Genomic DNA, 24,966 nt, shown 5'->3' on the forward strand with positions numbered 1-24,966 from the left:
CAGGTTGGCCTGACCCATGGTTCGGCTGAAGCCCCCGCAGCGTCGTTCGATCCAGGTTTCTCCTGGACGACTGAGATGGCTCCCCAATGATGGTTGGTGGGTATTACCGACCTTTCCAACCATCACAACCGTCATTGGGAGGCTATAAAGGAGCTGTCATCATCACTCCACACACACACCTCAAGCAAAGCTTTCTCATATTCTCTCAAGTTTAGTTTAGTGTTATCAAGCTAGTGGAATAGGAATAGAGTAGAAATCGGAGTCCGGAAGCCTTCGGAAGAGTTCGGGTATGGCTCTAGTAGCTCTTCTCTTCTCTTTTGTAAGCTTTGTACTATTATTAGAATACTCTTCTTTATACATTTATGGTATTGGAATACTTTCCAAGTATATGAATGCCAACTTTACATTATGTTCATGTTATACTGATTATACTTCTAGCTTATTTGGGAGATGCTTTGGTGCGGGTATAATGTTTGCTTATGCAATTACTCTATGTCATGAAGATGATATTAGAGTAGTATCTGGTAGTTTAGACGTGGTGTCTAGATTACAGGGTATCATTATTTGGGGTTATATGCTGCGGATGAGAGGTGGGCCGCTGATGGTGACAACTTAGTACGGGTATTTCTCCGTGCGTGGATATAGTCCTAAGTTAATTTCCTGGGGAGGGTACTCCTCCGTATTTAGCCTCGGTTGTATGGTCATGACGGGCTGTCGTAAGGAACTCGGCAGTCAGGGGTGGCTTCTCGAAGTACCAGGAGGACATCGGATAGAGGGTATTAGCTAGTACATCAGATAACTAGGATGTATGTAGACTATGTATACTAGAAGTATAGGAATAGATTCTCTTTCTCTTTTTTTTCCACTTAGTTTAGATATTTTAGTATGAGAATGAGTAGCTCCCTACTTGTGTGTCACTCTACCCTTGAATTATATTAACCCCTACTTAGACTATGATTATTACAAGTAACATATAAATTATTAGTCAGGTTCTCTCTACCATGATCTTCCCATGGGATTAAATAAATACGATACCCTTGGAATACTCTCAGGTGAAATGCTACAATGGTATATCCATGTACTTGCGGATGAACTCTGTAACCATAATATACTAGGAGTATTTCTGCGCCATTGCTGGGAATTATATTTCTAGTAATGCCGTTAAGAAATACCAACAATAAGATTACTGAAACATGAAACAACACTATTTTTAGTGGATTCTAGGCATTCTTATGAATTTACTATAATTTGAATGGACTTAAACGGAGCTCGGATGAATTAGTTATGAAATTTAGAATAGTCACTGTGTTTTTACGATTAATAGAAAACACCTTAACGAATTATTGTGCATTAAAGCTTATGGGTTGATGTCTCAAGGGAGGGAGGCCAGCACGATAGTCGGGCTCCACCGGTCAGTGGTGCAAGTCGGGCGGCGCACGGTGAACCAAGTCCATCGGGCCAGGGACGGGCGCACCACGTGGCGTACACGTGGCGCTGACATGGTAGCCACGTGGGTGGCCGAACGAACAGCCCCGATCTGCTCCGAAGCAGATCGGACGTCTGTGGAGAAGCGGTGGCCGGCCAGCCATCCCAACCGGGAGGAGGCAGCGCAAGTGACCACCGGCGGCAGCTGCCGGGATGCGGAGGCGTGCACGAGTGGCGATGGTGCGGCAAAGAAGAGGAAGGAAAATGGGAGGAGAGAGGAGGGATTCCTCACCGGTGAAGGATGATGACTGGTGTGAAGGGATGACGGCGATAGTGGCAAGGGGCGGAAGGGGCTATAGCATGATCTAGGGAAGGAGAGGAGAGAGATTAGACAGATAGGTACCACGGCAGCGAGCATTGCCGGTCGGAGTTTGGTGAAGATGGAGGTCTCACCGACGACCGAGGAGAAGCAGGTTTCAGCGGCGCAAAGCGACGGCCGGGGAGAGGGCAAGCTTGGCGAGCACGGTGGTGGTGACGGCGTGGAGCGGCAGTGACCCTAGTAGCAGCTAGAGGCGGCCGTAGTTGGTGGAAAAGGTAGCGGCGTGGGGTGCGACGTCGTGAGGGCAATAAGAGGGCACCGGAGAGGGCATCAAATGAGGGAAAAGGAGGAGGGGATCTCGGGGGTTGTTTTTATAGGGCCAGGGAGTTTGGACTTGACCCATGTGAGGCGAAAACGGCGCCGATGTGGGGAAGGAGAGAGAGAGAGAGGCAGAGAGATTTGAAAATCGAATCTCCGCCCATTTTTAGGGGCGCGGCTTGCAAGAAGTGGGGCGGCGATTGCAGGAAGGGCAAGGAGTGGGGAAGTGGGTGGAGAGGGCACTGGGTGCGGTTGCTCCCTTCGATTTCGCCGGCCGGAGGAGAGATATTGATCCGACAGGTGGTCCACCTGTTGGTGTCTGAAGAGAGAGAGAGGGGCATAGGCTCGGCTGGGCCACGGCCATGGGTCAGCGAGCGGAGGAGGCGAGCACGCGTGGGGAGGCAAGGCGGACCGCGGCCCATGACCGAGGGGAAAAGATAGCAAAAATATTTTATTTAATTCCGATAACTGAATTCTAATTATTACTTACTTCTTTGCTCTGAAAATTTCACTGATAATCCTGTTGTTGTATTTTAGAAGGGGAACTTAAGAAAAGTTCTATTTGTATCTCTAGTAGATAAACTTGTAAAACACATATTTTAATATATATAAACTTGTCGGGGTGCGTACGAACCAAGACAAACAGAATAAAACAAGGATAATCTTGCTAATTTAAGTGTTGATTAGGATGTTACATACATATTTACGTAAGAAAATGATACGTAGATGTATACATCTGTTCATAAAAAAAGGTTAATAAGGCCCGATTATTGCACGGAGAAAGGCATTAAAACCGAGAAATGATGCAAAAGGTAGAACCCGCAATAATAAAGCCGATGAATGGAGTTCTCAAAACAAGATCCGATGAATGGGCCCAAACGAACAATAGCGGTGAATAAAAAGCCCATGGAACAGTCTAAGTTTGGTGAAGGATTTTAGGGTAGGCACCGTAGACCTTGACCCCGTATATACTTTAAACATGTTATGAGAGTTACAGAAGTACACAACACCAAACTTGTGGCCAGTATATTACGATAAAATAAGTGGTCTCAGTACATTTACGAGACAGTGCCCATTGATACGTGGCAGCAGAACCTTGAATTCACGGCGTTGGTCTCGTATCATTCATCAAAACAGGCTGCATCTAACACACGACGTATATTTAAGTTGCCAGAGTGCTAGAGAAGTAAACATTTGTATCAACAAAGTAATTGGTCGCTAGCTGGACTGTTATATATATATTCAACACGTACGTTAATTTACGGTCAAACTTTGCCCAGCATCTTCATTTTTAGCTAGGCAGCCTGCTTCGTTAATTTTCTTCAGCATGATAATCCGACGAACCTTGGTTAATTCTGCTGTTTCGCGTGCGTGGTTTCTTACTTAACGCACGCTAGCTGTAGCGCACCAGCTTAGCAACCTTCTGGTGCTGGTGGTACGTGAAGCGCGAATTGTCTTCGGATTATCGGATATATCCCTGCATGCCCACGCGGCGGGCGCCGCGCGCACACAACATAAGACAACGCGTCCATCCAGCGATCGACGACGCGCGCACTGTCCATCTATCCTACCTATCGCTTTATATATCCATGCATGCACCTCCCTATCCTTCACACCTAGCTCGCTCGATCATTTCATTTCTCGAGGCAGGCAAGCTAGCTAAGATTCGATCAATGGCGCTCCGACGCCACGCGGCACTTCTCTCCTTGGCAGTAGTACTACTGTTCGCCGGCCTCGCCGCCGCGTCGCCGACGTCCCAGAACACCGGCGACACCGTGATCTTTTGGGGACGGAACAAGGACGAGGGCTCCCTCAGGGAGGCCTGCGATACCGGCCTCTACACCACCGTCATCATTTCCTTCCTCAGCGCCTTTGGCTACAAGCCCGGGTACTACAAGGTCGACATCTCCGGCCACCCGGTCTCCGCCGTCGGCCCCGACATCAAGTACTGCCAATCCAAGGGCATACTCATCCTCCTCGCCATCGGCGGCCAAGGCGGCGAGTATTCCCTCCCGACCCCACAGGCGGCCGTTGAGCTGAATGACCACCTCTGGTACTCCTACCTCGGCGGCCACCGCAACGGCGTCTATCGCCCGTTCGGCGACGCCATCGTCAACGGCATCGACTTCTTCATCGACCAGGGCGGCAGGGAGAACTACAACAAGCTAGCCAAGCTGCTCTACGCGCACAACAAGGACTACCGCGGCACGGTCGGGGTGATGCTGACGGCGACGACGCGGTGCGAGTACCCGGACCACCGGCTGGATGAGGCGCTGGCGACGGGGCTCTTCCACCGCATCCACGTCAAGAAATTCAGCGATGGCCGGTGCCCGGCATCGTCCTGGATACAGTCGTTCCAGAAGTGGGCGAAGATGTACCCGCAGAGCCGTGTCCTGGTCGGCGTCGTGGCCTCGCGGGAGGTGGACAGGGAGGCCTACATCTCGCCAGAGGACCTCAAGAAATTGATGCAGTACGTCTTCAGCAAGCTGCCCAACTTCGGAGGCGTCATGGTCTGGGACAGGTTCTACGACGAGAAGACCGGCTTCACGGGTCGCCTGCGAGCGTAACTGGTCGCGACATTTGAAGCCCGTTAATTCCTTACTATGAGATCAATAAAAAAGCTTTTGTGGAGTACTCCACAAATAAAGTCATGTAATAATAAATAAACATATTGTGTATACTATAAAGATTTGTGTGTTGGGTAATGTATGTAATCAATAAATAAAGCGAGGTACGATGATACCTCGAGTAAAATAAATAAAGAGCTTTGAGATTAATAAAGTTTTCTTTATCTTAAAAGGTATAAAGATTAATTGCCGTGGGAATTTACCCTCTATGGACGATTAATTCATAATATGGACTTACAGAGATCTTTGCAGGATGAAGGACCAGAACTTGAATGCTTGCATACAATGACTTTTTCAATTTGTGAGCTAATAATGATGATATACTACCTCCGTTTTTTAATAGATAATGTATTTAATTTTTTTGCCGCATGTTGAACTATTGATCTTATTCAAAAAATTATGTAATTATTATAATTTATTTTGTTGTAAGTTGTTTTATCACTTAAAATAGTTTAAGCATGATTTATATATTAAACATTTGCATAAAATTTTTGAATAAAACAAATGATCAAACATGTGTTCAAATGTCAACAACGTCATATATTAAAAATCGGAGGGAGTATATGCATACAAGTACATATAAACCGCTCAACAAATTTGTCAAGAAATCACTTCCGTACTTTTTTTTCTATAGTGGCCTTTTACATATCCATTTCGGGAATCATCAGCCTACCTGGAAGAAGGTATAACAGGCTAAACCCAAACAAGGTGATCGATTTATCTTATCATATATAGTTCGGATGATGGTGGTTGCTTAAGAATTCCGCCTAAAATATATAGATGCCCCTCCACTCTTCCTCAATAGACCGACGATACATTATAGATGCCCCTCCACTCTTCCTCAATAGACCGACGATTTTGGGGAGGCCAATACCCCATGGGACACGCGGTGGAAGTTGAAGCGAACGACGATTTTTGATAAAGGATGGGACTACCTATACATCTAACGGGTGATTTTTCACCCAAAATCACACAGATTTTTTTAAACCATTAGATCTACATCCAATGAACAGGAAAAAATATAATAAAAAAACAATTATAAAATAGAACAAAAAATTAAATGAAATATAAATCAAATGGGCTGTAATCTAGCCCAAACGTCATAATCAAAATAAACCATAAAAGACAAAAAAAAGCCCAATAGAAGAAATGAGCCCTAGATAGAAAAGAAAATCAACAACATAGCCCATTGAAAATCGTAGCCCATTACAACAGAACCATCAACTTGGAATCCAAGAAAGCTATCAAAAAAGGAAAAGAGGAAAACACACGCAACAAACAAGGTTCAAGGTTCTAGATCAATCAGAGCAGATCAGGGGCGCCATGGACAGCGATGAGAAGGAAAAAAAAAGAGAGAACAAGGAGACTATCACCAAAAAAATGGAGATCAAGAGGATCAAGCAAACAAGAGAAAACATACCAGGTAAATTTCAACCCTGAAACCCCTTCCCCCTTCACCTTTGCATTTCTGATTTTAAACCTCTAAAACTTTCACCACATCTTCTGCCATCAGTTGACCAACTAGAACAGATCTATCTAATGCTCATACAGTTGAACAATTGAACAGATACCAATTCTCATGCAGGATATTAACTTGACAACTCAAAACTTCCACTAGATAACAACTAAAATTACATATGGAACTATGGTCCAATTCCACTGTAACTGCACTGTAACTGTCAATGAATTGTACTGTAACTGAAACTATAAGACTACTTACAGTTATATTTTGCTAGCACCATACATGGCCCCAACCCGTATGCAAAAAATTACAGTGCATTTGCACTAAAATTACATTTGTAAGAACAATAGATATAACATGTAAGTGCACTGTAAGTTTAGTACAAATGCACTGTAAATTTACCAAAAAGTAAAATAACCTTAGTATGCCCATTCCAAATTGTGCTAAGAGGGAATCACTAAAACTGAACACATCAACTCAGTTTTGAATCACTAATAGTATATCATGCCATGTAGCTAGGTGCACAAACCACTGTAAATCACTAATAGTATATCAATTGGTCAGAAAAAAAAGAAAAAGAAAACCACACTAGTTATTAGCATGGTGATATGGGTCAGAGACAACTAACCTGCATGATGGCTAATAGACAGGATAGTTGAGATCCCTTGAGTAAGAAGCAAGCTAAAATTAAAGAGAACAAAAGCATGAATTAGGACATATTCCACGGTAAAACTGAGTCACATAACAATTGGAGTAGGGCACAATCCATATGAAAAAAACTCAATCCATATCTACAAACATGCCAGGCAAAAAAAAACATGAACACCTATTTTAGGCACAAATCAACTGAAATCAACACACAAATAATACTCCAATACTAAGATTGCACAAGGGATTAAAAATGAAAAAGAAGTTCAGAAACTAAAAACAACACCGCACCAAATCAAATTCACATTCACATATGGTCAAATTGGAAAATTACAGTGCTTTGTACCTTAAATTACATTTGTAAAAACAATATATACGGCATGTAAGTGCACTGTAAGTTTAGTACAATTGCATTGTAAAATTTGATAACTTCAATATGTTAACTTCAAAATTTCATAAATTCTCCATCAAACAGTAATGCATATACAGATTTTACATCAAACATGATAGGAACACATGTAATGCTCAAAAACAAACAATCAAGATTTACTTAAGGTAATAAACACATTTATATTAACACTAATAATATAAAAACTTTTGCCATCAAATATTAAAGAAAAACACCTCAAAACTTTGCACATCATCAGACAAGAAGTTTAATAAATCTTTTTCACAAATAGTGAATAATTTTCTTGTCTGATGACGTGCAAAAATTTGATTTGCTTAATTCAAAAATTATTTATCATCATTTGGCAAAAAGAGTTGATTGCATAAAGAACACTAGATTATGAAAATTTGGTGCATGTCCTATGTAAATAAATATCTAATACTTAACAATCTAGTAAGATGATTTTAAAAAACATGTATACTAATTTGGTGCATATTCCTTGAATGTTGCAGGAACAAAATTTGCTGAACCAGTTCAGGTTGGCTGCATGGACAAAATAGTTACATAAATACTATACTATGCTAGACAAAAAGATTCATCACATCAGGTCATATTAAAAATAGCACTATTCAGAAGTTAAAGTTTAAAAGAAAAAAACAACTTACAGTCAAAACTTGCTACAACTTACAGTCAAAACTTGCTACAACTTACAGTCAAAACTTGCTAAAATTACAACTGTAACTGTAGTTCATGAAGAATGTATTGGACTGTAACTATAGTGCAATAAATATGGAACTAGAACAGATATATCTAAATACGCCCCAATTCTCGTAGAGGAAACTTCACAAAACCAAAAATTACAGTAGATAACACCTAAAATTACATATGTAACTATGGCCTAATTCCACTTTAACTGCACTGTAAGTGGTATACAATTGTACTGTAAGACCACTGTAAATGTGATAATTGATGAAGAATATACAGGGATTGTATGGAATATAGAATTCAGTAAGGACAACACATTACATGTTTCTACTGTAACTACATTGCCTTAATTTTTGCAGGGTTAAAGAATGAGACACAAAAAGACAAAGACATCAATAAACAAGGAAAAATACAGGCACAGATTCAAGTAATGAAAGAAATTGCTGGTAAGTAATTTATGGTCAACAAAATTTTAAATTACAAAGATATTATATTGTAATGCTTTTTAAATATTAATGCAGGATTAAAGCCAGATGGAGAATGTAGTCAGAAAAAAATTCTTTCAGAAACAAGTTGATACAGAAATCACCAATTTCAAGCAACATACAGGTAACAATTAAATTCTACGAAGAATAGAATAAAATTTATTTTGAAAAACACTGCTTGCAGCTATAAAAAATGACTAGGGCAGCAATCAAACTAAGGGGCACATAAAAGTCCGAACTTACAAAAACATCAAACAAATTTAATTCTCCAGGCATGCCCCAACAAATGAATGATGACAGGATGAAAATATCTAAAAAAACTAACATTCTATTATAAATTACAATACAAAAGTACTAAAATTACGACTGTAATTAATCAGTACTTGAACTGTAACTGACTGTAAGTGGTATAAAATATAACTGTAACTGATTGTATTTTTTTTTGCAGGTACAAGGAAGCGTGAAAGTGAAGAAGGGGGAATAAATGCAGGGGAGACAATGAGAAGAAAATTTCAAAAAACTGGGCTTGAAGAAATCAAAAGAGACATACAAATATCAGGTTATATTATTGAGAAGGAAAATTTTAACAGAAAAAAAAATGACTTACAGTCAAAACTTGCAAAACTTACAACTGTAACTATAGTTGTTGTGTACTGTAACCTTATGATGCTTATTTATTTATTCAATTACAGGATCAAATCAATTGCAGGAGATTGACAAAAAAGAATATTCAATCAGGACAAAATGCTAGAGGAGGAACAGAAACACCAAATGCAACAAGCTATGGAGCACAAATACTATACAACCAGTACTCATTGCTTAATGAAGATGGAAGACTTGTAAGTACAAAATTCACAATATTATAAAAATAATGCCAATACTTCTGATATAACAGAAAACAAGGGAAATTTACAGATGGAGGCAGGAAAGATGAGCTACACTAATCTCATGCAACAAATAATTCAGAGTCCAAGAGTGACCATGCAAACAAATGAGGTAAGCATATTTTAATCAGATTTCAATTGTACTAGAAAAAGAAAAATGAAAGAAAAACTAATTGCAATCTAAAATGAAATGTGCAGGAAGGAATAGAGGCATATACAAATCTACTTCAAACACCCGTCGCATTTGATGTGAGAACTTAACTTACAACCATAAATGAAGAACAAAAATGTCAAAATTTATAAGTCATTACTAACAGTTTATATTTTGCCATTGCAGAATTCTATGATTTTGACAACAAGCAGGTTTTCTCCACAAGAAACAGATCAGCAAGATGGGTTTTATCAACAACAGATTTCTACAACAGAACGCATCTATCAAGAATTTGATGCAATATACAATAACAACAACATGACTACATGGAGTGAGGTAACATTTTGAACAGTGAAATAAATACACTAACCGGATTATTACTTACAAATGACAAACAATTTAAAAAAATTATGCAGAGATCATCAGAAAGAGATATAAAAGAGTTGTATGAATCCAAAAACAACCATTTCAAAAGACAGGTACGTTACTTTTGACAAACATTCATAAAATAAAATCATAAAAACATGTGATAGTATAATTGAAACATAACAAATAAGAAATTTGCAGGTGAATGGGACGACAATGGCAATGCAGAGTAATGAGCATCCAAACGAAGAGGATATACAACAAAATTCAAGAAATGAGAATGGACAGGTAAACAAGAGTGATTCATATATTGACATTGAGATTACAAAATAGATTAGTTTACTAAAATTTCATACTAATCAATTCATATATTTTTTTCAGATAAACAGTGGACAAGTGAATGAAGAAATAACAGAAGTTAGAAATGACACAGAAGGTGCACAAAAAGTCCAAAATAACTGTGAACAAAGTACTATAACAGCTAGTAATGAAGTAAGCAGTTCAAGAAGCCACACAACTGGAGGGGACATAAATGAGGAAGACATAAACAATTTCTTGGATAATGAATAGGAAATCAATGAAGTAATTGACAAAAGGCACATACCTGAAGTTGGAATGGAGTTCAGATCAGATAAGGAGGCTCATGGATTCTTCAACTTTTATGCATACCTAGTTGGGTTCTCAATTGTAAATACACACCATTACAAGACAACAAGCAAGAAAATGAATGGTGAGATTACTAGTTATACATATCAGTGCTACAGATATGGGAAAAATGAGGAAGATGGGAAGAAAAAGAAGAAAACAACAGAACAAAGGAATACAAATGTGATAAACAGAACTGACTACAAGTGTGTGATGGTAATAAAAGAGGAATACAAATGTGATAAATAGAAAACTGACTACAAGTGTGTGATGGTAATAAAAGAGGAATACAAATGTGATAAACAGAACTGACTACAAGTGTGTGATGGTAATAAAAGAGGTACAGAATATTTGGAAAATATCAAGACTGAACCTAGAACACAATCACACACTAAGCCCAAACAGAGAAGCAAAATTCCTAAAGTCACACAAGAATATGACAGTAGAAGAAAAGAGGTTGATCAGAACTCTCAAGGAGTGCAACATACCTACAAGAAGCATGATAGTCATACTGTCATTTCTCCAAGGGGGATTGTCAGCACTGCTATACAACAAAAAAGATGTCAGCAATGTGACAACATCAATCAATTCAGAAACAAAAAACAGTGATATGAAGCTCATGGAGTATCTATTAACAAAGAAGCCGAAAACCCAGGATTCTACTACGAGTTGTTGCTAGATGAGAATAATAAGGTGAAGAGTATGTTTTGGACTGATGGTAGATCCACTCAACTATATGAGGAGTATGGTGAATTTGTTAGTTTCGACACCATGTACAAAACTAACAAGTACAACCTACCATTTGCTCCTTTTGTTGGGGTTACAGGTCATGGCAGCATATGCATTTTTGCGTGTGCATTTTTAGGAGATGAAACTATGGAAACTTTCAAATGGGTTTTTGAGGCATTCCTAACAGCTATGGGAGGAAAACATCCTGAGACAATCATAACTGACCAAGACTTGGCAATGAAATCAGCAATAGAAAAAGTATTTCCGGATACAAAACACACGAATTGCTTGTTCCATATTATGAAGAAGTGGAGAGAAAGGACAGGAAACACATTTTCAGAAAAGAAAAATAAAGATCTCTACAATGAATTTTATGATATTGTTCACAACTGCTTGACAAGAGTTGAGTTTGAAACATTGTGGCCTCAAATGATTGAAAAGTATGGTTTGCAAAACATCAAATACCTACAGACAATGTGGAGAACAAGGGAAAACTATATACCATTGTACTTTAAATTAGATTTTTGCCCATTTATTCACAGTACAGCACTAAGTGAGGTGACAAATGCAAGGTTCAAAAGGGGTGTGGGCCCAACACACAGTGTAATGAGTTTCCTTAAAGAATTTGAGATAATCAATGACACAATCTTTGATACAGAATTTTGCAAAGATCATCAGTCCAGAACAAAGAAGCCTAAGACACTATGGTCAAGCTACAAGATTGAACTACAAGCTTCAGAGATGTACAACTTGAGAATTTTCAAAAAATTTCAAGATGAGTTGCAGGAAACACTGAATCAAGAAATTGCAGTTATAGAACATGGGAAAACATATGAAGTATATGCAGCTGAAAACCTAACAAAACAGGAATTCAGACAGAGAAAATATGTGATCATAACAGACTTAGCACAATAGAACTATGTGTGCATATGTGCAAAGCCATATCCTGAAAGTGATGCTATTTCTAAAAATAAGCAAAATTCCTGAAAAGTACATAATTGAAAGGTGGAAGAAAAAGGAGAGAAAATGCATAGCAAGAATAGAGAAACCAGCTAGTGATGAAAACAGTTCAGTTCTTAGGTTCAATGTCCTCTCTAGAAGAATGGCTGACATGGCTTCAAAAGCATCAAAGAGTAAAGACACTTACCTGTATATGCTAGATCAGATGGACAGGTTGGATGGAAATTTGGACTTGTTGATTGAACAGGCACCTGAAAATCTGCAACAAAATAATCAAGGCAGTACAACAAAAGAGAGTAATGGGGAATAAGAAACAGAAGAAACAATGAATGAACAAGAAGATATCGAAGACCCTAATTTAGCAAATACAAAAGGCAAAAAAATCAGCTAGAACAAAAGCAATTGTAGAGAAGCTTAAAGAGATTCCAAAAAGGCATTGCACACGATGTGGAAGAACAAATCATACAATAGAGACATGCCCATTGATGGAAGACACATACATTATGCAAAGTCAGCAAAAAACAGCCAAGACAAGTAAGAAAAAACAATTTCTTTGAAATAAATTAAACTTGTACAAAAATATTATGTGTTACCAAAAATGTACTTATAAGGATTTAACATTGTCAGGGACTATTGAGAAGCAAAGGAAGCCTGGAACAAGAAAGAAACAGGGAGAAGATCAAACTGGAGAATCGTCAAGCAAAAGTAAGAAACAAAAAACATTCACCTAAGAACAGGAAAAAAATTAGAGGCTGACATATAAAAAAATGAAATTTCAATTTTCAGGAAAGAGGTCAGCTAGTCAAGACAATGAAAGAAAAACAATTGAGAAGAGGACAAGAAGATGAAGCAAAGATGAACAGATAGATCAAGGGAAAAAAAGATTAGTTACAATTGCTACAATGAGAATGAAAAAATTGTGTAACAGACAATTGTAATATACTATGTTACTGGATCAGAACCAGCTATCAAATGTAGCAAAAATTCTATTACAGAAAACCATGCTCAACATTTTAGTCTCGAAAGTATTATGTTCTTCTCAGAATTAACTACAGCTAATAGCTGTCCAATTTGCTACAAAAGATCCTAAGAATTCAATGTCACTGGCAGAACTTTTTCTGAGCTGCTGAAGTAAAAGTAGGCTGACGAGTACGAGGAAATTTCTCCTACAGGAAGAAAAAAAAATGAAATTTTAAACTAAATAATTGTCACATCCTGATTTTTGTTTCAGGCTTTATAAATTATTTAATAAATTAATAATAGAATTTATATTAAATGTTCTTTAATTTACAAGTGAAGTTAAATGTGGGAAATAAAATTTCCTAAATATAAATCATGGCTGAATTTAATTTTTATTAAATTCTCCATGATTAATTATACTCTCTGAAATTTTCTCGGATTTTTTCGGAGCTCAATTCCTAATTTTAACAATACAAAGAACATTTCAGTAATTATTTAACTAATGAATTAATCATTAAATGGTCTGGTTTCAATATTTTTAAATACTTAGAGTGTCCAAGTATATTCAAGATTTTTCTTGGAATTATTTGAGCATTGGAAGTATTTTTAACAATTGAGAGATCATCTCATTGGTTATTTTTTTTGGAAAAGCAATAAAATCTTCTTCCTAGTCTTGGGCCCTTTCAGCCCATTCCCTCCTATTATCTCCCTTCCTCTCAGCCCGCATAGAAGTCTGTTTATCCTCCCTCTCGCTACAGTGTTGTCTTCAACCCCTGGATAGAGCCGAGCCGTCCCGAGCCTGTGCAACCGTGCCGCTCCTCCTTCCAAATCCGGCCTCCTCGTTGCTCCTCTTTCCAAATTAGTTGCGGGAATGGAATCCTCTCAATCTCCTCTACAATTTCCCTAAGAAATCCCCAAAAGTTTCTATGGAAATCCTTTCCAATTTCGCGGATCAATCTTTCCTTTTTCCGGCGAGGATCCTAAACTTTCCCAAGTTTTTCCCCTCGATGTGGGCTTTTTCCCGAGCTCCCGTGCCTATATAAAGGACCCCCTCGTCGTCCTCTACCTATCCCCTCAAGTCCCGTCCTCCGCGGTCGCCGGAATCGCTCTCCCCACGCTTGTCTTCTCTCTCCACCGCCGCCACCATCTCCAGCGGCGCCGCGCCGCCCCTCTGGTCAGTGCCGCCTTGAGCCGTCGCCTCCCTCGGCTTCGCAAGGGTGAGAGCTACCTCGGCCACCGGTTGTTTTGCGCCAAATCCCACCGGAGGTTGCCCGTCGTCGTGAACCAGAGCGCCGCCGTCGTCGCCATGTCTCCAGCCGCACTGTTCGTCGTCGTCCGTCGTCGCCTTCGGTCGCCGTCTACTCCATTGGGTTCGCAGGAGCAAGGTGAAGCCCGTCCACCCCTCAGTTGTCGTCTCCCGTCGCTGAAACGCCGTCGCCACCGTTGATCAGTACCTCGCCGCCCTTCGGAGCTCGTCGCCGGCCATCTTCCGTCGCTGCCTGTCATCGTGTAAGTGTTGGTAAGAATCGCCGTCACCTTCTCTACCTCCCGGTGCCCTCCGTTTGCATTATTGTATCGTGGTTCGCCGGCAACCGCCGCTCTTATGTCGTTCACCGGTGTAGTTTATCCCTAGGGTCTTAATTCCATCTAATCTAATCTTGTTTGGCCCTAGCGTCATCATCGTCTCCGTGTGTGTCGTCGTCGCTGTGTCGTAGCTGCTGCACGCCGTGCGGCTGCGGTTTGCCGTCGCTCTACCGAGCCTCTTAGCCACCGCTGCTTAGTCGCTACCGCGTCGCGCCTTGCCGCGTTGCCCCGCAGCTGCTTGCCGTGCCGCTGCTGCGCGTGTGCCGGCTGAGCCGCTTAGCTGCAGCTGCTTGCCGCTTTGCCGCGCTGTTGCCCTAGAGGCCTAGACTTAGCGCAGCCGCAGTCCGTCACCGCGCTGCTATCATGCATCACTACCGCTGCCGCTGTTTGCCGCTTTGCCACAGCCGCAGCCGTGCCGGTTGCGTTTTTGCTCGCAGCCCTGCTGCTCTAGCCGTGCATGGTCGCTACCGGCTGTGCCGTCACCCTAACCCTAGCTGCGTGTTTCCGCCTAGCCGCCGCCTAGCCGAGTCAAGTTGTCTTAGTGCCGCCGTGTCGCAGCTGTGTGCCGCTTAAACCTAGCCGCTGCTTTTAGTCGAGTTGTGTAGCCGTAGGTGCAACCCTAGGTTCCTACCGGCCTATCGTTTGTCGTACCAGGGCTTTACCGTGAATCGTGTCTAGCCGACTGGTTTAGCCACAGCCGTTGTTGAGTCGTTCGCTCGTTCGTTCGAACGAGGTGTTCCCCGTGCTTCGTTCATTCGTCCGTGTTGAGTCGTCCTTTAGTTTAGAGCCGTTCAGAGCCGCCGGTTCTGTTCGCCGGTTTCGGTTGATCATTTAGGTGATCTCATGTCACGTGGAGTTGACTCGTTGAGTCGGTATCTCGTGAGGCTCGCTTGCCAGATCAATCCAAGCCATCCGATCTTAGTCGATTCGGTCAAGGTTAATCTCAACTGTCCAAAATCAATATAAATCCTCTCCTCTTTTCAGTGGCATATTATTTCTTTTTAATATATGTCATCTACCAAATATGATCCAATCTTTTCCAGAGGTTGCTTTAATCTTTTATCTCCGTTATAAATCATTTGTAAATGATTTAATTAATTTGGAATAGTCTCCGTTTAATAGGTTTAATTGGAATTAAATCTTGTAAAATTCATAATAAATTCATATGAAATCAGAATGAGGCCGTTCAAGTCTCATAATTCATCTAAAATTATAATCTACATGTTTGTTTACTTTATATGTATTGTTTATTTGGTTTTTATTAGTCTTTTTCTTCGTTTTGCGTGTTAGCTTGTCGTTTCCGTCGTTGCGAAGGTTCGCGAGTGCGCCGGAGTATTCAAGAAGATTAATTGAAGACCGATTATTACAAGGCAAGTCACACAGATCCTAAACACATTCCTTTGAGCATGTTGATCATATATTTAAATTCTCTATTTATTTCAACTGTGCATTTATTTTCGAATGTCACTGGGTGGTGTGAATCTATTCCTTTGTTATGGCCTGTTTGCATTGATTACTTTATTCCTTGATACCTTGGGTTATTATAACTTGACTAGTTGAGCTATATATATTGGTTCAGCTAGATATTAGATATGATTGCTTAGCCATGCTTAGAAACATTAGCACACTATTGGGATAACTTATGACTCACTATTATTTAATGATGGCTTAATGATAGTTCACGATGGTCAATCGTGATTGGTTAATTAATTACTTGCCAACTAAAACTTAATAATGGTGGGTTGTGAGCACATGGTTTTGAGAGTCGTGCTCATGACAATTAAGGACCGGTTCGCGAGCTACTGTTGTGAAACATTAACCGTGCCAACCACAAGCCAGCGTGGGCAACGGCTTTACCTTTTGTATAGCATGGTTCATTGCGGAGCACCAGACTGAGAAGTGGCGGAGATAAGCCCACGGGGGTCGCTGGGGAGTCCATGCCTTGTTTTATAAGGGGGTGATTATGATCCAGGAATGGTGCACTGTGGTGAGTTGTGTTGTGCAGAGGGTATTGTCACAGCCTCTATTCGGGTACTTTCCAGTATCGCGACGCATGTTAGACATGATGTTGAGGCTGTGTCTTGTGGGTACAGTGGTACACCTCTGGCCAGAGTAAAACTATTCGAATAGCCGTGCCCGCGGTTATGGGCGGGTTGAGCAATGTTTTTCGTGATTAGTCTCACACCTCTCACAATAATTATTGATGTTATAACTGGTAATAATTTGCTTAGCTCCTGGTTTGGAGATTAGATCTGTACAGCCGGGTATGGTTGTTCAGGATGGTCGGGCCTGTGCAGCATGGGTGTGCTGTTCAGTGTTGATTAAAATTTCTGATTAACTACTCTACTGTTTTATTTCTCTTAAATATTTTGCTAAACGCTGCTTTTGCAAATGAGCCTATATTATGCCATCCTTTGGTATCCTTGTGCACTTGCATATTTGCTGTGTGGCTTGTTGAGTATGTCATATGCTCATTCTTACAATAATCAATCAACCTCAGTTGAAGAAAAAGAATTCAGAAGGAGAAGACGTTTGGCTTATACCCCAGTTGAGCTACCTGTGGGAGTGGAGCCGGAGCTTCGCTAGATTTTATTTTCCGCTGCAGTTTTCTTCTTGGTGAGGACTTAGTGCCTCTTAAGTAAGTATTTATCGTTTTAGTTAATTTGATGAATCTGTATATTAAATTGTCAATTTGTGTACCTCGGCTGATTTCTGGACGAGGATTTCATGCACAAATAAGTTCGGAAATTACTAGTGAATTTCCGGGCGTGACAATAATACATAGACCAAATAAATTTGATAAAAAGGGAAAAATATTAGTTGCAAAACTTACTTGATCAAACCAATTGAGAACAACATCTTCAATCTCAGTTTGCAGCATTCTATTCTTTGGATGAAAGAATATTTGATTGGCATATTGGACACGAATATTCTTGATGTTTTCATTTGAAAGCACAGTGGATAATATAATCCTAGGTGACCAAAGTTCGGTGAATTTCATCACATAAATTCTAGAATCACAGCTGAACAAAAAAATGTGCAGAAAAAAAGAACAATTAAAAATATCAAACAAAAAAAAGATAACTAAAATAAAAAAATGAAGAATAAAGATTATAACCTGAAATCTTGACGAGGTACTGGAGGAAAAACAATCTGGAACCTTTGAAAATCCATAGGTACGCAAACAAATTTATCCCAAGCAATTTGTAAATTGGCTATCTGAATACCAAATTTAAAAATTAAAAAAAAAGTTAAACAAAAAAATTGTTTGATGATGCATCATAGATCAACACAAGAAATGTTCAGCAAGTAAATATATAAGTGGCAAGCTAATACCATGGCATACCAAGAACTGAAAAAAATTAAAGATCATGATCATGTAAAAGAATAATTTGAAGAAATATCAAAAATTCAGACATGCATATATACAGTCACAGGTCGACATCACGAATTCACATTTTCAAGGTACAAATTAATTAGATTAAACATAAAAAAGGAATATAATAACAAAAAAAGAAATATATGGCCTCAAAAATTAAGCAACAATTAAATAATAAACAAGTAGAAATGATATGATCTTACAAGCTGAGACAGAATAGGTCGAAAATACTCATCACCCTCATTATGCAATGAATCCAAAATTACAAGCATTCTATCCTTGATGTCAACAACAAACAGAAACCAATGATGATTGAAGTTGACTGGAAAATGAAGCTGCAAAAATCACAAACTATAAGTTTAATAAACATGAAACTTCATATGTGCAATGATAAAGAAAGTTCAGCAGGCATAAACACTATGAATAATAATATTCATATATTTTTTGACTTGAAAGTTTGACAAACATAAATTTCGAAAAGACACATATTTCCTTGCAAAATGCCATAAATCAATCAAGGTAACTATGCAATTCATTAAAGTATAATCTAAAAGAAGATGAACATGAATATGCAAATTACAGCATAAAAGGTAGATTTAAGGGACATAAAATAAAAAAACAGAAAGCTATGCAAAGCAATACATGGACAGGAGCAAAAAAAAAAGTTGATATGAACAGGGAAAAACCAACAAGCAAATCAAGTAAAACACCTTACCATATCACACAAGTGTAATTTCCTAGCTTTCCCAGCTCCAACAAAAGATTTTTCAAGTTTCTCCATAACACTTGTAGAAGACATATTAGATGGCAATTTTTCCTACATTTAAATCACAAAATTTAAAAAATGTATTGAATATATTTATTTCAAATTTTAACAAAAATAAAAAGAAGTAAATAACTTACAACAATAGATGGGAAAAAGTAATTCTTCTTAGATCTTGAGGGATGATCATTATGAAACAAGACTCGACAAAAAACTGACATAACAAAAGTGGAGACAAAACCACCTTTCTTGAGAGAATGACCAAACTAAGATACTTTTTCCTTCACACCATCTATATCAACAGCATCATAACTGAAGAAAAAAATATAATTACAAAATTTTTTAAAAAATATATAAACATATGTAACAAAAAATAGGAAACAAATAAAAATCAGATTAATACCTCTGCCATTTGGAACTATCAGCAAGACGACAAAAAACAATGTAATAACAGATTTCTTCATCAGTTATTGGAAATCGACGTATCTCAGTCACAAATGGATATGTGGCATGTCTTGCAAGAATTAAAACTCTCCTAGGGCCATGTATAGGTATCTTGCCACCAGTGGAATTGAAATCTTGTGTGCTTGTAGACAAATTATTGGATGAATTGTAAATTTCATCAGATTTAGAACAAAGTTTCTTACAACAGTCAGCAAATTTTGATTCACCAAGAAATTGGATATCTGGGGAATTCTGTAACGATAATTTAAAAAAAATAAAATTAGATGAAGCATTGAAGTAACACAAATGCAGTAAAATGCAATTAAAGGATATGTTTTACACATGAACGTCTTTAAAAAAAATTCATATCAGTAGAAAACTTTATCAAATGAACAATGATAGCAAATAACATATATAAATGGGAAAAGTTAAAATAAACAGTAAGAATAATACTTGATATACTAATCATAATCATTAAAGAATTGTCAAAACAGTGTAGAAATGCCCGGAAGTTAGTAGACAGGGTAAATAAAATCAAGTAACAAAGGTCAAAGGAAGTGCTTAATTCTGAACTTTTTAATTTATACTATCCCAAAGCAGTTCACAAAAATGAACTCAGGAAAGTAAACCTAAAATAAAAATTGCAAGCCAGAAGATTGTAGAGCATAACAAACACATATCAAAGAAAAATGCACAAAGCTTAAGATAAAAAGGTATCATGTAAAACAGATAAAAAATATAACAAAGCAAGGGAACGCATTCACAACGACACTAAGGACAGAACATAAAAATAGTTGGAAATATAATGCTAGTTAACAGAGACAACCAAAAAAAGAAAAGAATGCTACAAAAATAGTACAATGGTAGTGGAACAAAAATGGTAATGGTAATGATTTGAGACACATTAAGGGCCTGCTTGGGAGTTTAGGTGTTTTGATGGAAATATAGAATAACCAAAAATAAAAGTGAAAACCCACTCTAGGATCTACTTCATCAGCTTCTAAGTACTGACCCAAAAATGGTCATAGCAATATAGCATTTCATTAAAAATTTTAGACTGACAAAAATTTCAGTTCAAAGGAAAGTTCTAGAACAAGAAAATTTGATAAAAAAATAAATTAAGATTGAACCTAATTGATCATAAAAATATCAGAACAAACGTAAAATTATGATCTGGTATTTAATCAAATATAGTAAAAATAAAGAACTACATCCAATCTGAAAAAGAGAAACATCATGAACTGTATGTAATGGGAATGAGTTAAACAATACATTAAGAAAATGTCTAAGAGTTAAACTTACAGTTAAATCTTGAAATAACCTCTTGTTGGGATTTTGACAATTTGTTCTTTCTTTAGTACCAACATTTTCATACCCACGAATTATCTCAATTGGAGTGTCCTCAACAGAATGAAAATAGATAAAGCCCTACAAAACTAAAAATAATGTTGTGGTACAAAAAAATTGATGTTGCATCAATGCAAAAAGAATTCTATTTTAAACATATAAATTAAAACAGGAAAAAATAGTGTAGTACCTGAGAACATGTTGCATCAATGCATTGACACCTAATTCGTTGTCCTTATCACAATCACTGACATCATCATCAGAATCTAACAACCTAAAAGAAGGCCTATCTTCACCAAATATAGCTGCTCTTGAATTTAACTGAGTTAATCTGGACCTAAACTTGTTTGCCACATTCTTCACAAGACTAAAAGCAGCAACAGAAGATCCTAGCAAAATTATTAAAGTAAAAGAACTAATAAATACAAACTTTTAAAAAATAGGAATTAATTTTAAAATTGATAATGGGCAAAAAAACACCTGCATTAGATTGATTCATATCATTGTTTATGTTCCTAAGATAACCAACATCAGGAGTAGCAACAGGTTGACCTGATAATACATAGACATATAATAAATTAAAATGAAAAATTGAACAAACAGAAAATTAAATGAAAAGTAGTTAGTACATTACTAGCAGCAAAACTAGGAGCAATACCATTACCAGAACCATTAATAACCACCTATAATAAAATATAGAAAAAAATTTTGTTGGTACAAATAAAACAAATCAAAATGAGAAAAATAGATAAAAAGAAGGATTACATCTCCACGGTTCATTGATGACAATAGAACATTTGATTTATTGGAAGGATCAGATATATCACAATTCATGCCATTTCCCTAAAACAAAAAACTTCAATCAGTCTAACATTGTAAAAAAAAAATTAAAAAAAAAACTTACAGTTATATCGTTGATGTGGATTGACTCATTATTGTTGCCATCATCACAATTCACAGAAGAACCATACAAAGCTATTATAAAAATGAAAAAAAAGAGTACATATTTAATAAAAAGAAATATAGTTTAAAAGTACAAAACAGTTCATAAACATACCAGCAATTCTATCAAGTGATGGGCAATCCTTTTCAATAGACTTCAATGCAGACTTATCAAATGGTTCATCATTCCTTAAACTTCTAATATTAGGAGCAGAGCGAAGGGAGCCTATAAATATAAAAAATCATAAAAAAACAAAAAATTAATATTGAAAAAAATTATAAGAAAAATGGAATGAAATAAGAGTAAGCAAACTAAACTTACTACAATTTATAGGAGGAACATCAAATTGTATGTCTTTTGGACTTGCAGGTTGAAAATTACTTGGGCCAGCTTCAGTGTTAACTTGAGAATGTAAAATATCAGATTCATTCTGATCTTGTACAGCATCACTTCCACTTGCTTTAGCAATCAGCGACAAAATAGAAACAACCAAATCTTCACATGATTCACTGTCAACTAAATGATGACTGAAGCAATGAGAACTCAACATTTCAGAGATTTCATGCTTGAGAAAATCTGGAAGCATACTACCAATAGCTGAATCAAGTTTGTCTTGAATTATCACTGATCTAGATTGAGTTGAATCACGCTAAAAAAATATAAAAACAATCAACAAACTTCATTGAAAAAAAATACATTACAAGACAGAAGTACATACCTTGAAATAGCAAGTGTCCTGGAAATCTTTCAGAGGTCTTAATCCAAAAGTGTTCTCATCAATTTTGTCTAATTCAGAGAATGTTGATATCATGTCATCTTTCCAAACAGAAATACGAGGACAACTTTGGTCAACATTTCTTGAGCCAAAATCAACATTGTCAAGATACAAAACCTAAAATAAAAAAAATATAAATGCATTGCAAAAAAAACTAAAGAAGTGAAATAAAACTTACAGCCCAATAAAACAAGCAGCCTCCGAAAGTGGTGTTCTTCTGAAACTTTTTTATATAAGTCATCAACCAATCATAGGTAAATTTTTGACCAATCAAAGTATTTCAAGCGAGAAACATCCTCGAAAATAGTCAAATACTTCACACTTGGAGTCAAAGAAGAGTTGGGGCATAAGAAACAAGCCAAGGCGACAATAAGAAAAGATGTGATTATTTGATCTTCAGACAAATCTTTCTGCTGAATCAGTAGATCACCAAAAAATTTAACTGAAGGCAATACAGACTGACCAAACATAGAAAGGATGCATTGCCTGCCACGTTCATAATCTTTGCTAAAAGGTATTCCACCTAAAGGAAGCCCAAGAATATCATGAACTGATTCAACTATGACTAGAATAATTTTTTCCTTCACAATAATCTCTGATGTCCTGACATCAACTTTATTGGCAATCCAAGTGGCAAACTTGATAGGCACATAACTACTATTGAACATCAGCAAGAAATCAAACTCAAATTTCTTGATAATGGATTTTTGATAATCAGACAAAGAGGACACAACTTCAGAAAAATATTTCACAGAGAATCTTGTGAATGAAGACTCTGTGTTAGCATGGGCCTTCTTCTTCTTAACCTTTAAAAGCAATTAAACAAAGAAAAAAGAATCAAATACAAATATTTTTTTTGAAAAAAGTTATAAATTGAAGATTACAAATTTTTAAAACAAAACATAAGAAAAAAATAAAGAAGAACCATACTGGAGGCTTTTGAAAATCAAAAGATGAATTGGTCATTATATTTTCTTTCATCTCCTTGACAATCTACAAAAGAGAACAAAAAAAAAGGGTAAATTGATTTACAAAAAAAAATAAAAATGTGTATATAATAATCATACCATCTTCCTGAGTAAGGCAAGAAGAATGTCAAATATGAAAATATACAAGTAAAAATATACAGTCAAATATGAAATACACATCTATAGTACAACTAATCAACTACAGCTAAGTAATAAGAAGGATTTAAAAATCTTGTCAGACTCCTGACTGGAAATAAAGATAATTGATAAGCAGAGTTAATAATAAGTGAAAACAGGACAAAAAGGGACAATTGATAAGCAGAGTTAATCAATGCAACCATGAAAACAAAAAGGGACAATTAAAGCATTATCCATTCTTGACATTGACAATCTACAATATGCAGATCATTGAAGCATGATATATAATTTGTGAGAAATTGAACTAAAAGATGCACAGGAATGAATAAAATCAATTTAGGATCATAGAACCATAAGTTAAATCGCATCACACAGATTTTCTGTAAGAAAGTAAACCAACATTCTCATCAAGATCAGATGCATTCTCATCAATACAAAGAAAAAAAACATGAGCTTAAAGAACTAAGACATTAATACATTAGAACATTTCCAGGTCACCTAAGTAAAGGAAAAATACATACAGTTCCAATTAATTGTCATCACATATAGAGTCCAACTTTAACAAGTATTGATCAGCTATTTTTGTCAATTGAACAGGTCAAGTTTGCAATACAAAATGATGCAAAATCACAACAATGTCAATTGTCAGCTTCCTACGACTTTCATATCATGTGCTTAAGAAGTAATTTTGAGATGTAATTCTTTAATAGAGCAATCAAGCACAATCAAAATTCAATGAAGAAAAATAAAGCCATCCCATGAGTACAAATTTATCAAGTTTTTTCAGATTTCACCTCAATTCCAAAAAACAATACTGCTTTATCCAATTGCACACAGAAATCTCACCAAAACAATACTGCTTTAATCAGGTGTAGCAGAAATAATCAGGTTTATTTATTGATCCTAAACAAAAACTGGAGTGAATTTGGCTGGCTAAACTAATCAAAATCAACATCGAAAGTTTTAAAAAATGCAAGAACAAAAGAATTAACATACCAAAACCCAAATACATGTCATTTGGACATCTACCTAGACCTACAAAATGAACATAACACAGATAATAACAACAAAAGGTACAGAAACTAAAAAGAAAATTATATTACTAGTGAACCATGTCATACAGAATCATTTAGATTAGCACTAAGTAATTCGAAACACACATAAACATGATACCTGAACTAGCCAAACCAATTCATGTGGAGCTTTAACTTTAAAAATATTGGCATCATCATTATTATACAGAAATGGAGAAAGCATAGAACTAAATACAAACACTATATAAGATATCTCATGGATCTGGAAATACAAAAATAAACAAATCAAACATGAAAAAATCTAAAAACTAAAAACTATAATGATAAATCAACATGAGTTGAATAGCCATCACCATAAATCATAGATCAAAACCCATCAACATGGAAAAAATCAAAACCAAAACCTAATCAGATCTAGAAAACAATTCAGGAAATAAATGTCTAGAACCTCAGAAGAAGCAGATCGACATATTTCAAATTAAAACTACAACTAAAAAACCAAAAACAAGTATAGGCCAG

The 24,966-nt window shown here is 37.1% G+C and overlaps 1 protein-coding gene and 1 pseudogene across 1 annotated transcript; one reads left to right on the top strand and one right to left on the bottom strand.

Moving 5' to 3' along the window:
• The first annotated feature begins 3,674 nt into the window (after positions 1-3,674).
• On the top strand, positions 3,675-4,843 carry LOC4338213 (xylanase inhibitor protein XIP-like). The gene has a single exon (XM_015783557.3). It carries the CDS (start codon positions 3,736-3,738, stop codon positions 4,627-4,629), a length of 894 nt encoding a protein of 297 aa, XP_015639043.1. The 5' UTR covers positions 3,675-3,735; the 3' UTR covers positions 4,630-4,843.
• A 7,899-nt stretch (positions 4,844-12,742) lies between these two features.
• The window catches only part of LOC136356611 (uncharacterized), a 29,501-nt pseudogene continuing 17,277 nt past the window's right edge, over positions 12,743-24,966 (bottom strand).

The sequence above is a fragment of the Oryza sativa genome, chromosome 5 (assembly GCF_034140825.1).
Source record: "Oryza sativa Japonica Group chromosome 5, ASM3414082v1".
In the NCBI taxonomy this organism is placed as follows: domain Eukaryota; kingdom Viridiplantae; phylum Streptophyta; class Magnoliopsida; order Poales; family Poaceae; genus Oryza; species Oryza sativa.

Bases quoted from the DNA above. Each gene is read 5' to 3' on its own strand.
- LOC4338213 (XM_015783557.3), top strand. From the start codon at position 3,736: ATGGCGCTCCGACGCCACGCGGCACTTCTCTCCTTGGCAGTAGTACTA.